The sequence below is a fragment of the Neospora caninum genome, chromosome VIII (assembly GCF_000208865.1).
Source record: "Neospora caninum Liverpool complete genome, chromosome VIII".
Taxonomy (NCBI): Eukaryota; Apicomplexa; class Conoidasida; order Eucoccidiorida; family Sarcocystidae; genus Neospora; species Neospora caninum.
In genome coordinates, this window is record NC_018395.1 from 5,585,923 (window position 1) to 5,603,645 (window position 17,723).

At 50.6% G+C, this 17,723-nt stretch overlaps 3 protein-coding genes across 3 annotated transcripts; 2 read left to right on the forward strand and 1 right to left on the reverse strand.

Annotated features, from left to right (window-relative positions):
* Positions 1-273: 273 nt before the first annotated feature.
* Positions 274-2,578, forward strand: NCLIV_037000 (hypothetical protein; the record flags this gene model as incomplete). The annotated part of the gene is made up of 4 exons (XM_003883901.1): positions 274-543; positions 1,101-1,247; positions 2,025-2,110; positions 2,437-2,578. 4 exons carry the CDS (start codon positions 274-276, stop codon positions 2,576-2,578), a joined length of 645 nt encoding a protein of 214 aa, XP_003883950.1.
* A 3,015-nt stretch (positions 2,579-5,593) lies between these two features.
* Positions 5,594-8,945, forward strand: NCLIV_037010 (putative oxidoreductase, short chain dehydrogenase/reductase domain-containing protein; the record flags this gene model as incomplete). Its single annotated transcript, XM_003883902.1, has 5 exons — positions 5,594-5,777; positions 6,286-6,549; positions 6,753-6,983; positions 7,552-7,692; positions 8,179-8,945. The coding sequence occupies 5 exons, from the start codon at positions 5,594-5,596 to the stop codon at positions 8,943-8,945; spliced, it is 1,587 nt and encodes a 528-aa protein (XP_003883951.1).
* A 2,217-nt stretch (positions 8,946-11,162) lies between these two features.
* Positions 11,163-16,927, reverse strand: NCLIV_037020 (hypothetical protein; the record flags this gene model as incomplete). The annotated part of the gene is made up of 10 exons (XM_003883903.1): positions 11,163-11,237; positions 11,530-11,629; positions 11,958-12,010; positions 12,225-12,305; positions 12,939-13,011; positions 13,450-13,570; positions 13,919-14,073; positions 14,715-14,886; positions 15,007-15,583; positions 15,755-16,927. 10 exons carry the CDS (start codon positions 16,925-16,927, stop codon positions 11,163-11,165), a joined length of 2,580 nt encoding a protein of 859 aa, XP_003883952.1.
* Positions 16,928-17,723: the final 796 nt, after the last annotated feature.

A 17,723-nucleotide genomic window follows, 5' to 3' on the forward strand; every position in this document is an offset into this window, starting at 1 on the left:
CTCAGTGTAGCTGCTCTCCGTCGCCTCCTTAGTCTTTCTTATTCACCGTTGTGGAGTTCCCTCTTTTATTCCTTTCAGTTGCCTCCACTCTTTTTGTTTACCTACACGTCCCATCTTCTTTCTTACTTCCGGCCTGTCTGGCCTCCTCTTCGTATCCTTCTTAGTTTGATTTACGTTCCATGTGGTCTCTACCTGCTTCCACTTTTCGGCGTACCTCTGGTCCATTGGTTTTCTGCATGCTTCGTTTTTTTTCTCACCCCATTTCTTCCCAACATGGCTTCACCTCCCAATCCGATCGGGGTGAGCCCAGGAGGCGATGTAGATGCCGCAGAGCGCTTTGTGGTCGGGACGCGATTTTCTCCCTCGACGCCTGAAGCAAATGCTCTCTATGCGGCCGTGGGACAGAGGGGGCAGAGTATGGCAGCTTCGCCCTACTCGGCTTCTTTCGGGATTAAGGATAATATGACCCTCGCGGATATTCGACGAAAAGCCCAGGAAGAAAAGGAATATGGACGTGATGCCGCGCATCTGAAAAGATACAGAGTAAGGTTTTTTTTGCTTCCCTAAAGCATTTCCTCTATTGCTTTCTCTCTATACATATACATATCTCTATGCCCTGATATGGTACATGGTTCTGTCTGGTAATCTATATTTATGCACATTTATTGGATTCCCTCTATTGCTTTCTCTCTATACACATACATATCTCTATGCCCTGATATGGTACATGGTTCTGTCTGGTAATCTATATTTATGCACATTTATTGGATTCCCTCTATTGCTTTCTCTCTATACACATACATATCTCTATGCCCCGATATGGTACATGGTGCTGTCTCGTAATCTATATTTATTCACATTTAATGGATGCATGAGAATGTACATGCGCACATGCGCCTATATATATATATATATATTTATATACGTTGTACCTGTTATTGGCAAATGCATGCTCCCCTCTCTTTACAGAAAGTATATCGGTGGACATGCACCTACATGTTGTCACGCGTATGCTTTTCCTGCCTTTGTTGGCTTCTGAAATTTCCCTTGATTGTCCGCGCGGATGGCTTCTTTTTATTTCCTTTCTGGAATTCCTGCAGCATCTCAATTATACTTCGGAGACGAGCGTTCTTCAGTTCACCGAAAGGAAACTGTCCACGCTGTACTGCGCGGTTTGTGGTGCTCACGCGCTAGTCACCGAAGTCGATTTCCAAAACCTTCCGCGTCGCGGATCAGACGATGCCGCCGTGCTCCAGGCAAGTTGACGGAAACTCCACGGTCTAGGTGAACCATCAAAGAGAGCAAAAGCGGCGTTCTTGCGTGTGTCTACATCGGATATGTACACTACGGTATGAGGTTTGTACTTTGAATAGCGCGGTATCCATAAAGGTTGCGCGCCTATGCATGCATGGATACACAGCTCTGGTGCATGTCTTTTCGGGGGTGCCGGTAGCTTGCTGGCGGAATTAGATATCTGATGTTCTCTTCGCGACCGGACGACGGCGCTCTCCTTTCTTCCGAGGAGCAAAGGGGCGGCGGTATCACGCGAAAGAGGAAGAAAGCGGAGAACTCGTGTGTCTTCAATGATCAGCAAATGCATGCTTTAGATGTATATGTGCATTGTTGCCGATCTTCCATACGTAGGCCACTGTCGCAAAATCCATGCGCAGAACCGTGTCCCCATATTACGTTTCTATTTGTTGTTTACGTATTTCTCGCTGTCCGGACGCATTCTCATTGATATTTGCCTACGTTTATAGATATAGATATATCTATTTGGGCCGAGTACACGTATATGTCTATTTGGATGGAGTATACATACATATCTATTTGGATCGAGTATACATATATATCTATTTGGATCGAGTATACATGTATATCTATTTGGATTTGATTGGATCAAGGACTTCGGAATTCGCCGCATATGTCTCCTCACCCGATTGACACCCCGCCGCTCTCATGGCCGGTGGTCTCCAGACTTTGAGTGTGCATTTCGAATCTGTGGATCTTTCCCATGTTTTCAGATACTGGAATCTTTCAATAAACTCTATACTGTCCCGTCGGAGCGCGTCCTGCTGCGAAGGCCTGCAGGTTTGGAAGTGCAGTACAGGTTCGTCTCCTCTTTGCCCACACGCGGGTGAATCAAGGTGGAGATCCATGTGGATCTCTGCACATCAATCACACTTACTTCGTCGGGGCGCTACCAAATGCCTGCATATATATATATATATACAGGTACTTCCGTATACGGTGGTTCTCGTTTGAGTTTTTCTTCGTCTCCGTGTGTGTTACATTTTATAAGGCGCTTACCGTCAACGCCCCAAGGTAGGCCCGTGCCCTTCACACAGGACAAATGTCTGAGGACATCTCGATCATCTCCATGTATTCCCAACCCAACATGCGCTGTTATCTTGAGTCGTGTGCGTGTTTGCTTAGGATGGTGTGTCGCGACTGCGGCTTTCCACTTGGATACCGACCGGTGCCCTTCAACGAACCGACTCGGATGGTCTACTTTTTCAAAGGCGCGCTCGTGCCGGAACAGAGTCAGGCTGGCGCTTTGCAGCCACGCAAACGATGAGATGACGCCAACAGCAGGAAGACAATAGCGTAGATGTCTCAAATGCATCTGGTTCCTGTTTTGACAAGACCAGAAGAAGGTCGCGAAAGTTGAAGAACGAGGGAGCAGTTACAGTGGAGGAGATCCATTTGGTCACTGAAGGGTGCGAATATGTATGTCAGCGAGTGTCTAGACACCGCGTGTGCCAGGCAGAGATGCCGAGACGCGGCATCCTTGTCTTCGCTGTTGTATTCATTGGCCTAGGCTCTTTTAAAAAACGCCGTACTCGGACGGTGGTTTCGGAAACACAATACCGAAACTTTCTTTCCGGTAGTTTTGTCACATGGGAAATGCATGCTGATGCCTGAAGGGATTGCTTTGGTGCATTTAAAGAACTTTGAGGTGCGGTGCCATCGGGCACTCTCTTCTGCCGTACAACGATCTGAGTCGATAACCGCAAATGCACAAAGTATATTTGCATACATAGATATGACGCTGTGTGACACTACTGATAAATACCTGAAGGCTATATACAGTTGCTTGAGAGGTTTTAGGGAGAAACTCGTGTATATTTCTGCCGACGTGTACATACGTACACAACAGTTTAGGGTGGTCGTGTTAATGGCCCCAGCTTGGATCTGTTTGTGCCACGTTATTAACCAGTTACGTTCATTTTGTAGGCTTTCGTAGCGACCCAGTTACCGCTTCAGAACGCAATACGTCAAGCTACATATACGGGTGTCAACCCGAGCGATACAGACCCCTCCGCTGTAACTTGACTGAAAAGATGAAGAGGATGGTTTTCATGGCACAAGTGGAAAAGCATTCCACAACATGTTTTGCGAGAATTGCGAATGCCCGGCTTCGAGCATTTTGCCGGGGGGGGGGGGGTGAGAGAATTGATTTTGAAATGGTGGGACGTTTCTACATTTCCTCCCTCCAATGGACGTTCCTATTGCCCTAGTCATCCAATTGCAACGCGAATTTTCGGATGAGACGTTGGCTCACCAAGCCGTCATCGCGCCACAAATCTCTCCTGAACACACGGCAATTGCGCGGTATGAGCTGTCTCCAGTTTTTCGAGGAACATAACGTTGCGAGAGAGCCGACTTTGTCTCTTGCCATCCTAAGTGAAAACAGCCAGGAGAAAGAAGCCAGTCTGAGAGCGACAGTTAGAGCGTATGACAGGTGATTCTAGCTGTTCGTAAGAGACGTAGAAGGAAATGTATTTGGAGGAGAACTGGCGGCACGCCCGTGTTTACTCCTGTAGTTTGACAGTCGCCGACCAAAAAGATGGGACACCTTTTGACCGTTAGCAGCGACCAACCAAATGAGACGAGAAATCGTGATTTTTCTGGTTTCTAGAACGAAGGATAGCGTGTGCATTTCTCGATGTTCGTGCGGTTGATCCAAAAAAACACAGAGGCGAGAAAGGCCAAGGAAAAGCCATGCGTCTTCCTAGCGTAAGTCGTTCGGTGTGCATAAATCTCAGATTATCGCTACTGTCGTTCGAGTGTGTCATCTTTGTCTCCCAGTCCAGAGTCCAGCGCAGAGTGATTTCTTTTCCACGTTTACAATTCGCGTCGTCGAAAAATTGAGCATAGAAAACAAACATAAATTGCGTGCAGGGAAACGGCCGGAACGTCTTTAAAATTCGAGCACTACCATAAGCGTAGAGGTTCGTGCCGTATACGTTGCTTCTCCTAGCAGTGTCAATCTATTTTTTGCAGTGCGGCCGTTATTCGTGTCTAAGTCACAAAGTAACTGCCAATGCAAGTGCTACAAACTCAGTTTAAGAAATGACGTTGTTGGAAGCGCGCCGGTGTCCTCTGTGAGATGGTGACTAGCAGCTCTCGTAATATCGTTAAATCTTTCAAGGCCTATTCTTTTGTGTAAAGCTCCATTGAGGATTTTGTGCCTTCTGCAACGTACGTTCAGTGTAGTTCTCTCCTTGTGTGAATCGAGGGGTTTAGGGAACCGTGATTGTTGAACGAATAATCCCTATGCTCTGGTTGGTGCTTCTCAACTACGAAACGTAAATTCCCGAGCACGTACCTTGGTCTGTTCATGCATATTTTATGGCATCTCCCTGTAAACATGGAGAAGACATGTTTTCTTGATTCATGCCTTCGATGTCAACGATGGTGGCTCGACGTATGTTTCCTTTTCGAAGGTTGCAGCGCCGCAGTTCTCAGAGAGGAACTGTGTGTAGCTCTTGCGTGTGTGAAGTGTCGAGCAGACGGAAGGGAATTAGCGATTTCGGTTTACATGTAGTGGACGACGTCGTTTGCTTGTTTCACTGGGGGACGCGGAAGCTCGTTTTACGTCGTGAAACAAGCTCGACTTGTTCTTCGGGGTGTCAGTCGGCGCAGGTGAACTGCGTTCGGGGTACCTGGGGGGCGTTCGGACTGCGGTGTGTCCTGTTCAGCCTCAGGCGTAATTCCCTTGGCAACAGTTGAGATATCTAGTGTTCTTGGAAGTACCGTAAGGTAGACGTACGTATTCCTACTTCCACTTCCCTACGTTTCTATGTAAGTATCCGCTAAGTTTTCTTTACTTTGGTTCCTGTTCCCAATGTACTGGTCATCAGAAGTCACAGGGTGGGGGTTTCTCCCTGTGCTAATGTGACTGGTGTGTCTGCAGGTTTGAGACATCGGGGGCCTTTTGAAATCATCAGTATAACTAGCCATTACGACCTAGGCACACATATGCACCCACGTCTTTGTCACGATGCACACGTAGGCGTATTTCCCTTTGTCTCGCTAGTTGTGCGAATGTACATATATACAGAAATATATGGATACGTTGAAACACGCTATGTTGGTGTTTCTATTCTGTTCCATGCGTTTAGCCTCTACGCAATAAGTATTTCCCTCGTCTTTCCAGCTTCCGCCCCCTGTAATAAAAAAGCCACCGAAACGTGCCTCTTCGTATGCAAAAAAAATTGGTTGTACTTCTTCCCCTACTTTTTCCCGGTTGTCCTCGTGACGAGCTGACAAACAAATAATCGCCATGGACGTGTCTGCTCTGGTAGAAATGATCAGCAATCCCGGGCCACTTCTCGCCCTAGGCTGCTTCGTCGTGTGCTGGACTTGTGCCTTGCTGCTTCGCCTTCTATGGGCTGCAATAGCGGCTCTGCTGCTGCGAGATTGCGACTTAGCTACCAAACTGCTTCCCGAACGAAAAGGCTACTGGAAAAATAGGGTCGCTTGGATCACCGGTGAGAAGGCAACGAGCCGGATCAAAAGAAAGTAGATATTTAATTGTGACACATGCGGATTTATATCTTGGATAAACACCACAGAGATACATATATACATAGATACATACACATATTCATTCATTCATACATACATGCACCTCCTTGCTGGTCGCGTAAGGCCACATTCATCCTTTTCATCGGAAGATGCAAACGTGAGGATTCATGTCGGCATATATTCATGTGCGCATGCGTATTTATCCAGTAGATATACCATCGATTCTATTGATGTGGGTGGAAGCAAAATAAATGCATGCTTGCTTATATCTCGGCCAGTCGATCCGCCTGTGCATTTCAAGGAGACTATGCTTCGCTTTTTCATCTGCCGAAAAGACATTTGTCAACGGTAGCCGATTGCGTACTGAACCCACTTTTATATACGTGCGTGCGCGCACCTGTGTTCAGTGCATTTTCGTATCTAGACATACGCAGTTACATTGACGTCCCGCCGCCGTGTTTTTGTTTTCAGGCGCCTCGAGTGGAATCGGCCTGAGTCTGTGCCGGTTGCTCGCAACCAGGCGTTGCTCCATTATTATCTCCAGTAGAAAAGAAGAAGATTTGCTTAAAGCTCGTGACGATGCCATCGCGTACAGCCAGCGACTTGGAATTAAACGATCGCCAGAAGACTTCCTCCTTCTCCCCTTCGACATGAAGAAACCGGAATCCTTTCGTGGCGTTGTGGACGAAGGACGAAAGTGGAAGGGCAGGATTGACATTCTCTTCAGCAACGCAGGTACGAAAACGTCGGAAACCAGAGCACATATATAGAGGAAGGATGGTCCTGCCTGCGTCGCTCCCACACCTGCGTATAAATTCCGGTTGCCATTGTCTCCTGTCTCTCCCATGCTTTTGCGTGCCTCTTGTTTCCACGATTCGGCCACCTTGGGGTCACTGTCCCCCTTTCTCTCGGCTCCTCACCATCCTCTCTTGGCTCAGGCGTTGCGTGTCGAGGAGTGATGCTTCCATCTTCAATTGACAACGAAATCCTGCAAGTGAATCTCCTCTCCCAAATGGAGTTCGTGAAGCTCATCGTTGCTCGCATGATTCAACAGCAAAGTGGGCACGTCATTTTCACCAATTCGATGAGCGCCAGAATCACGCTCGGAGGCCGGACCGCTTACAGCACAGCCAAAGGGGCTCTTTTGAATTTTGCCTACGGACTCTCGCGTAGGTCACGTCAGCCCGAGAATGAGCTAAAGAAACAAACGTTTCTCGAAAAGCAAACCAGCTTGCTGTCCTTTTCTGCACTCCTCGATCACATGCCCCACGCACATGAAGCACATGCCTCTCTCTCGATTAGTACATACATGCGGATATCTGAGCGTATGACGCTGCGTGTATATATTTGTATGCGTATGTGGCTGGAGCTGGGTATTGATTTGGCGCATGGCGCATTCAAGTGAGTAAATGGTATTCATGCGCATGCATTCCTGTGTGCACGGGCATTGGCGTCATATGTGTGCTCACATACCCAGGTTAAAACAAACGCACACGCTTGCGTTACCATGCAGTGGGTTTCACATTCTTGAATACATCAACATACATGTGTACCTGGACAAGTTAATGCATTTTCATAGCGACCTGAGAAGGGTCCACGATACGACTGTCCCCTAGTCTTGCTTTAAAAATTTCGTGATGCCTGATTGCGTCTCGTCTGTTTTTTATGTTATCTGACTGCGTAGGAAGCACCGCTGCCTCCTTGAGTTCCCTTTCTACTCCGCATTCTGTGTCTCAGGCGAACTTAGAGGAATGGCAAGCCCCGTGCGTGTCACCACAGTCCTGCCCGGCTACGTCCGAACGTCGCTCTGCGATCGGGAGCTCTACGCCGATGGAGCGATTCCCAAAGGCGTCCACGTCGCCGAAGACATTCGCACGGGTATGTCCCGGCAGTCTATAAACTCGCAGAGAAATCGAAGAAGGGCCGGTTTCGGTGGGAGCTCGGCAGATATCAGAAGAACGTGTAAGAACAAACATACAGTGGAAACCAACGGCGATTGCTCCCAATCGGGTCAGCCGCCAAACCACCCATACAGTCGCAAATCGTCTACATCTGGGATACGTCATAAACCAGTACAGGAGCCTAAACGCGAGGGAGAAAGTTCGCAAAAGTGGGCCCGACGGAAACAGGATTTGCGCTTCACCAAGTTACGGGGGTCCCGTCTATATCGGTGTGTTAGGGTTTCTTTCCACTTAATAAATGTCCCCGAGCTTGTCCGCTCTTTCTCTCCGTCTATTCGCTTCCGGTGTGGCTTGTATTTGAGACGTTCGGCATTATGTAGCTCTGCTGCGTCTGTCAGGATGCGCGTTCACTTTTTGCTCGTTCGCTGCTGTTGCTTCTCCCGTCTTTGCGCGCTCGTTCCAGGTCTCCCCTCGGACCGAACTGCGGAGTTGATGCTCCGTGGCAGCTCTAGGGGACTCGCCGAAATCTGGGTCGGAAAGAATCCAGATCTTTTCTACATGTACGCCATGTACTACGTGCCGGAGATCGCCAACTTGGCGGTTGACTACGGGGCCAGTTCCTACGCGCGAAACATCGAAGAGGAAATCCGACAGCGGCGCTACGTCGCGCGCAGCGCTCGTGCCCCTAGCGCGCCTGGACAGCCGCCCGTCGACAAGCGAGGCGCCGGGTTCAAGAAGCGAAAGGCATCTGGAGATTCTGCCCTTTCTGAACCTTTCTGTTCGCCGCGTACGTGTCCCCCTGGGCTGAAGCAACGGGACGATGACGCATCTCCAGCGTCGGTACCCGACGAGAAGGGGTCACAGGCAGGCGAAGAGGACAGAACCCGCGGCGGTTCGCTTCCACCTGCGAAGGACGGGATCGTAGCAACTGAATCGGAAGCTCAGAAATCGAACATTTTTCCGGGAGCACCTGGCCCGTTTGGGACCGTCGCCAACGCGATTTCAGACGCCGTCAGTCAACTGGGCAGATTCGCTTCCATGGGGTCTGACACCACGCACGACGATGAGGAACAGACCAATGGGGGAGCTGTGCGGAAGCGAAGGAGTTTCGGGATTGATGAGAATGGGTTTGGTGGAGAAAGTACAGGCCGAACAGCAGACGCAGGAACAACTCGTACACAGAGCTCGGCCAGCGGCAAGGGACAAACTAACGCGGCTGTCAGCGGCTAATCGAGAGAAAGCACATCCTTATCTGGAGAAGAGCAGGGGAAAAGAGAGGCAGGCCGAATGAACACAGAAAACCCAATAAAAACCGCTACGAAAGGATCAAACACTAAGCGGAAAGGTGAGGGTGGGGACGCGGTAAAAGCAGCTTTGCATCCGACGAGAGGGGACGAAACTGATGAAAATGATCGAGGGGTATAGAACAGCACACCAAGGCTAGTACGCGCAGTGAGAGGGACGGGTGACTGGCTGCTGGAAAGTCGACACGCTAAAATGAGAGAAAAGCCGGGCAGGATTCCAACTGTTTTTGCCGTTCCAAGAAAAAAAGGACACACGCCGAAACAGCGGCACCACGTCTTACTGTCAACAGGAGAGACACTTGCTGATGCTTGTCAACAAACAAGAAGGGAGCGCGAGCTAGGAAGCGCCAGTCTTTTGCATGAGACAATCGTGCGAAGTTGTAGAGAGAAGAAATCGAGCAAGAGAGTCGAACCCCAGAACGTGCTGAGAAACACCATCAGCACTGGAGAGAGTGTTTCTACGAGACGGGAAAGAGAAGGCAGCTGTAAAAACCCACAGAGAAGAGACACCAGACAGCGCCTGTCATGCACTTGCAGAAACGGTTTGTCGCATTACAGTGAATATGCATAGAAGCAAAATCTTCTTCTTCCCTAGGATTCCCTTAAGCAATCCTCCATCCACTCAGGCCCTTGGCGAAAAATTCTGTTGGCTCTCTAAGAAGCAAGTGAACGTATCTACGTGCCTGTGTGGTTGTGTTAGGACGCATCAACATGCGAGTCAGAGCGAGTCTATGTGTGGAAGATGACTTTGTAGCACTTCTATAAGTGGTTATGTCTAGATTTGTCATGAAGGGATGTGCACGCCCTGAAGGTGGATATGAACGTTGCCGCTGCAGCCCTACTCCTGCGCCACATCGTGACCGCCTGCCGCGTATGGAGAAATGGTGCGAATAACCCAACACGGCAACCAGCGGACTCGATAAATCAATATATGCATACATATATACATATATATGCGAAAGGTGATTGGGAAGTAGACAAAACGTTGGACATATACGTAAACCACCAGCTGATTCTCAGAATGCATGACCAGGTAAAGCCACTCACTAGGATCTCAGGTACAACAGCGCGACACTTTTGTGAGTAGAGACATCCACGCTTATTAGAGTCCATAGAGAGCGATAAGAGCTTGCCAGCGTTCTCACTCCTGAAAAGGAAACTCCCTCGCGGCCACAAGAATCACGACGGGCAGACACGGAAATACAGTATCAAAGCGCATCCGTTCTTTGCTAGAACACAGTTGTAATTAAAACACTTTGTGCCGAGATAAACGCACACTTGGTGTCACCATACACAAACATATACACGCAATTATGTATATATGCATGCACACGAACAAATACATACAAAGATAAATACATGTCTCTGTTGATCCCTAGACAATGGGCAAAAGATAACCATGTTGCATCGATATCCCGAATGTAGAGAATTTGAAAATAAGACTTGCTGTCACAAATATAAAAGAAAAACCATCGACGCGTCTATGGGAACGTGGAAATGCAAGCGAAACCAAACGTGGATTTGTAAGTTAATAAATATACTCACCAGTATATGTTATCGTGAAATCTTCCGGAATAGCAGGAACACTAGTTTGCCGTGTGGAGCGAGGAGCATATATATATATATATATGTACCTTCTGCTCTACGGATATAGCTTTATTGCGCAGATAAACGAAGGTAGCTGAATCGAGGCGAACTAGTTTCGCTTCGCTTGTGCGGATCCACCAGTTTGCGGCGCAACCGCGCAGGGACTACGCGGCCGGTTACCATCGCGTTTGTCGATGACGAATTGACACGGTAAGCAGGAACAGTCTTGGGAAATAAAAGAGAAGCCAGCAGAACAACGTCACGATACAAAACGGCGAAGAAAGAATCAGAAAGTCGGCAGGAACGTAATGCCCACAAGAGGTCCGATTCTACGGAAAACATAGGGAACTGGTAACAGCTTCTCTTCTTTCGTGTCTGCTTTGACTCGTGGAAAAGAGGCAGAGGCCCCTCGAAGTTTTGCTTTTCGAGAAAAACCAACTGTCTCCCTTCTGCTTTGTCATCTGTTATCCAACGTCCCGTCCGTCTTTCAAGGTGCAATGGTGGTGTTGAGGGAACCTTGATGGCGTCACAGATATGCTCAACCGCCTCGCGGAAATCACGACGAGCTGAACTGGTCTTCAGTCACATCGACTTCTTCGACGACAGCCAAGTTGAGGGTCGACACCTGAGCCTACGTAAACAATGTGGGCGCAGCGGCCTCGAGACTTTGCTGAAAGACATAAATAGACAGCCATTAACAAGTGGACTGTTTTATATGTATTGATGCGCCTGTGATTGTCGCAAGAGATATAGCCCCGTCGGTACCTCCGTAGCACTTCTGAACCGATATGTAGGCATCTCCTCATCCGTATTACTGTCGGCTTCACTATCTCTGAGGGCCCTGGCATCGCTGTGTGTCTGGCGTATCCTCGACATTTCCTGAAAACAGGGGGTGGCGGACAATCTTGATCCTTGCTCCTTACTTTGTAGAAAACTGTCCGGGAAGAGAACAAACCCCAGGAGTTATCGAAAACAAGAGAGACCGTGCCGTCTTCGTCGGCCTTCATGGACCCTCGAACCACTCTAAACACAAAAGAAAAGAGAGACGAGCGGGCTCGTATGAAAATGCAGTGCTCGCCATGTCGATTCAACATCCTCAAATCCTGAAATCGACAACGTCACTTGACCACGTCAGCGCGGTCCAGTAGGTTTCTATCTACTACTGAACATACACGAGTGCATATCTCTCTTGACGCTCGACACTGTCTTTCCGCATAATGCACCTGCCGACCTACAACATATCCGCGTACTCGCAGCCAGTCGCGCACACCCAAACTCTACACATATACACCTGCACACGGCTATCCCAGAGGGATATCGATAGAGTTATCCGCTGGAAACTGTCGCTTACTGATTTCCTTGGTGTTTCTTCATATCCAGTATAGAACGTTCCTCACCCCCCGCCTGCAAGCAGACGCAGTTATGGTGGCAAGCAGACGACAGAACCATATATAGGCATAAAGGAAAAACAGTTAAAAATATATCTATATCCGTGTGCATCCAACGCGCTTGCGGTCCTCATAAAAACGTACGGTTGCTAGCCACATAGCCACTTTTTGATTCCCTTGGAAATTCCTCGAGGGCCGCTGCCGTCGCTTTTTTCAGGTTCAAAGCTCACCTCAGGGCGCCACTTGACTTGGAAGCACACGTCGTGGTCAAAAAGTACCCAGGCCCACGAAAGGCAGTGCCCTTGGGGGACCTGGACATGGACACAGCAGAGACAGAGAATCAGACAAGACCAGGACAACGTAACGCGATCCCTCTCTCCTACAGGCCACCCGCAAACAGGACGACCAGACGCGGGGCACAGAGGACGCGGCTACCTAGCCCCCCACTTGAAGGATGAGCAGAGAAATTGTAACCACGGCAAGTAGAAGTATATCCTAAAGGTGACTCCATCGCTGTGTTTGCCTGCGTGGACTCGTTATTGAACGGCGGCGAGTGTATCCCCATGGAGAAGCACATCGCTGTTCGGCAGCAAGATTCGTAAGTGCCTGACGCTTGGCAAGAGGCAAATCAATATGCTAAGGTGCATGACATATTTGTTAATTTCTGCGCTCAATCGATAACAGCAAGCCTCTGGACACAAATAAAAGCCACACCAAAATACGCACACATCTGTGAGAGGCTAGGTCTCCACCTGCATCGATCCGTCTCTCCCAGCACCCGTTTACAGCTATCAGGGGAATGCGTGTTCCGACTCGCGGGCCAGATCCTGGAAAAAAGCTCAATCTTGCAGTTGAAACTCCTATTCTGGTGTGCTCTATAAACAGTCAACTCCTTTCTGTAGTCGTCCGCGCTCCGGCCTTTGCTTTCTCCCTCGCGGCCCTACCTCAATCTGAACTTGTTCGCGGCGCCGCGCTCCAATCTGAAGTATTGAGTGACCCCCTCCAAGACGAGCCGACCTGAGAAGATGCACAGACACACGCCACGCCTTTTGCCGGTGTCTTGACTTCCAAAAGATGCACTGCTGGAAGGAACGACGTGCCGTCTCTACAGAGCGCTGTACATACTCCGGACAGGCATCGGATGATGCCTGTCCCGAGTATATACACATGTGTGCAGAACCTACACGAAAGAACACACACTTTTCCCGTGGGGAGAGACAAGCAACCACGAACACAAAGTTCAGAAACAGATCCACAAGCTCGCGCCACAAAAAAGCGCATGCATACAGAGACATAGGCAGATACATGAACGCATACCTTTTCTGTAAACGCGTTCATGCATACACGAGTTGAACACACTGAGGCGACAGATCTAGGGAATCGGTTTCGTCGCTCATCTCGTGTCCTGTCTGTGCGAACGTTTGGAGGTATGGGAAGGGTTGGATGGTGCCTTACAGAAGTTCAACTTTTGAGTATGTACGGATGCCTGCTAGAGGCGAAGTGCATATTCCCCCGAGAGAAGGGGGAAGAGACGCGGGATCGATGTATTTGTGTAATTCCGTCGCGTAGTCGCTCTCTGGGAAAGGAAACAGGACAAACGTGAAGCACAGAGCCCATAGCAGTGGAGAGACCCGAATGCTCAAAATGATCGACGGTCCCTGAAGCGAGACCTCAAGTCACCCCTTCGGTCCACAAACAAATGCCGGGTCGGAATTTCGACACTCCGCTGCCTCAGTTTCGCAGAGCTTCCCAGATTACGCCGAAGTGAGAGTGACCCCAAAGACGGGTTACTCCCTATAGAATGTTCCTCTGTGTTCATATGGACCTTTATGCACATGTATACATGGACATTAGGAATGCATGCTCGAATAGGATTATGTACAACGAAGGCGGCGCAGCGTTGCAGTTCCTCGAAAAGACTTACCAAGGAGGTGGATTTTGGAGACAGTCCGCTCCTTTAGCCAGCCTTGGAGTGTCCCCCAGACGGCACTGAAGAGGCGCGGTGTGTTGATGAAGAAGATGTGACTTAAGGACTCGGGATAGTTCTCGCTCGTCACGTAGATGAGCTGCCGGAGGATTCTACCAAGCGCAAAGGCAAACCAAAAAGAGAAAAGAAAAAAACCTAGAGAAGACGAAAGACGAGCGAAAAACAGTGCAGACCGGCTGTTCGTTTGAAACCGTCTGAGATAAAGAACAGTCGGTCAGTAGAGATCTACCCGTCGGGGCTGCCGGTGCCCGAGCTCACCCCAGCGCGTGTCGATTGATGGACCTCGCAGAGAGGCCTTCGAGATCGATAATGGAGGTCGCCTGGACCAACCGCCCTCTTTGGCGTGACAACCTGTTTAAACAAAGAAATCGAGGAGCGTCGGCGCGCGCTCTCAGGACACAGTGGCCTCCCCAACGGAAGCCGCCGAAAAAACGAATACCCGCGCTATATAGCGTTGTGTCTCTTCTAGTTACTCTGCGGTCCTTTCCTGCACCAGAGGCGTGTTCATAGCAATGAAGCCACGCATATCCTTCCACGTCTAACTCTTGACCTCTCAGTCTCCGTCGATACATACACACTGGGAAAGACGCACATATGCAAATGTGCGGGCGGGCGCCGACCACGCTGTACAGGTCTACACTTATCCCCGACACCGATCTGTGTTGGGTGCGGAAACAGATGTACCCTGACAAACGCGAAAAGACGCAGAGAGCGTGACAGTGCGTGGAGGTACGTGGCACAGAGTAGCCGCGGGAGGTTTCTGAGTCGCGAGACAAGCAGCTTCTTTGCTGGGCCCCCGACGTGCCTGTCAAGAAGAATGTTGCGAAATTCCAGCTGGTAGCAATGCCACTTTAAGAAGAGATCCTCAGACAACTCCTCGAAAAGGCGTCGCTCATCGAGAAGACCTGATAAAAACAAAGCGAGAGAGGAAGCGCGTGAGTCAAACATAGCGGGGACGAGCCGCTGTCTCAGAACTTGCCTTTCAGTGCGTTACTGCCGTCCCTTCGAAACGTCGATAGCCGTACCTGGCCTCGCCACTGTGATGATGTTCCCCTCTCTGTCCAGGAGAATTTCCGGTTTGTGGGTTGAAGCCACAGAAGAGAGAAAAGATTCAGGCGGCGATGCAAATTCCTTTGAACACCCAGAAGGCATGCAAGCAACGGACGAGTCAGGCGACGAAGAAGACGACGTCAAGGACGAAGTGGAGATGGAGGACGAAGCAGAGGTAGAGGAAGACGTAGTCGACGAAGCCAAAGCGAGACGGCAAAAGAGAACCTCCTCTTCGTCTCCTCTGTTTGCCACTCCCTTCGATTCGTCTCCGGTATTTGTCTCAGGTACAAACGAGAATCCCGCTCCCTCGTTCGTTGCCTGGTCTTTCGAGGTTGTACTGCTGCAGGCGCGAGATTCAGGTGAGCACGGGACAAGTTCCGTGGAGACTGTCTCGCTGCGCTCTTCGTTCCCATCAACTGTCTTGAAACACCCCTCTTCAGCGCCAGCCTGATTTGGCGCCGACGTGCGAAGAAGTTGATTGTTTGGAAAATTCCGCGAAACTGCGGCGTGTCCCACTGCAGTTTCCGGGGACAACGGCAGCACCATCTCCCGCTGAAAAAAGACACACGTCACGCGGATCGCATGCGCGGGCATGTGCGTTAGACTGTGCGTCTGTGAGATGTAGGGGAGCCCAGCGGATCCGTCTCCAGCTAATCACCCGCATATATACATTCATATAAACATAGGTGGGAGTCGTTGCGTGCGCAGAAGCAGGATACTTACGAGAATATAGTCACGCATGGCGGTGTCGATCTTTTGCGATATTCGCCACATGACGTGCCGTCTGTAGGCAATAGCGGCTTCGTTGACATCAAAATCGTAGCCCTGAAGGAAACGGAAGAGTCGGTAGGTTCCCGCGAGTTCCGCGACCTCCAGGGAAAACAGTTCTTCGGGCGCTTGAGCGTCGATCTCCCCCGACCGCGTTTGCGCAGCCGTCAAGTCCCCAGTGGAACCTGAACGCGGTCGAGAGGACGCCCTCATCTCCGAGAGCACTGTCCGTCGAATATCGTGTGCGATCTCGATAAACTGGTACAACGCCTCGACCCTCTCGGGTGTAGGGCCGCTCTGGAGGAAGAACGGCGGCAGGGGTTCGTGAAGGAATGCCGAGAGAGAACCTTTTGTGTCTGTCTCGGTTGCGCGTGGCACGCACGCACCCCACGTTTCTCCAGCTCCGTTTCCACTGTTTTTCCGCACCCGGTCCAACGCGCTGGAAGAAGACGCAGATGAAGACCACGACGGGAGGTTTGGCGCAGAGCGCAATGACGCTGGATCCGGAGAGACGGGGGAAGACGAGGAAGAGGACGCACCAGGTGACGAGTCACAAAGCGACGACTCGTAAGGCGACAAGTCAGAATGCGACGCACGCTCCGGTGCCGCTGAAAAACGGCGTTCCGTTCCAGGGCTTCCGAGGGGCCGCAGGCCGTCCGCCATTGGCGACGGCATCGGAGAAGGAGGCGATGACTGGCTAGTTACGAGTGGAGACAGATCGAGAGTGACGGCGACAAATGGCTCTGTCGTGAACGACAGCGTCCGATTCGGCCTGGCCTGCAGACCACACCCCTTTGCAAGTGCTTGCTTTGACTGGGAAACTCGGGTAAAGCTGCGGCAACTCGTGCAGACGTCTTGGTCCAGCGCAGGTTCCCCGTCTCCTGGAGGCTCGGCGCGCTCATCACGCCAATCGACGTGGTCACACCCATAGAAATTGCCAGGAGACACAACTCCTTCTTCCTTGTCCGGCAAGGATAGAGGAGAAAGATGCGGCGTCTTCGTAGTGGGCGACTGGATAGGTGCGGGTAACTGGAGAGCCGTCAGGTTAAGACTACGCGACAACATTGGAGCCGACGTAAAATCCTCTGCGGCTTCTGCTGACCTGGCGCGTGCATGCGCACCGTCCATTGGTGCGGTGAGGTCAGGAGACACCTGCGTTCCAGCTGGCTTTTCCTCGCCAAAGGCGAAAGGCCAGCGGTTGGACCACGACACGCCGCTGCTGATCCGGCTTCTCCAGTCACATCCCGCCTTTCCCGTCGACCTTTGCCACCGTGTCTTGTGAGTGGCGAGAGAAAAAAGCAACCCCAGAAAGGAATCCTGCGACTTCCCTGAAGACGAACTACTCGCTTGATCGTCATCACCTTTATTTCTGGCTGAGTCTGTGCTTTTGTACCGTCTCCTCTGTTTCTGGTGTGCGGCACGCCGCCGGCGCAGCTGGAGTTCCCGCTGTCGGGCACTGGCCTCCGCCAGGAGCTTCTCTGCCACTTCCCGATGCTTTGCAGAACGAATGGAGTCACACGGGCGACCCTGGCGTGGAGGTGGAGGAGAGCTCGGTTTCCCTGTCAAACAGCGCGTTTGAGAGAGGTTTGCTCCGTCGCCACTCTCGGGCCAGGATGATGCCATTGAGAGAGAGGAAGGAAATGGGAGTAACAAACGAAATACAAGCGGATAAAGACGAAAAGATACAACGTGGCGGGAGAGAAAAGACCCCCTAAAAAGCCTGCGGCAAAATACCAAAGGGGGCGAGGCAGCGACGGTGACGGCCAACGGAGACGCAACAGAAACTACGGAAAGGAGAGGGAACGACAGGAAAGCCGCGACGAAAGAAGAGGCCCGAGAAATACTGGCGATAACAGATGATGCACGAGACGCGCCGATGAGACGAAAATGGTTCTTCACTTTTTGAATCTCATCCAAGTAGGAG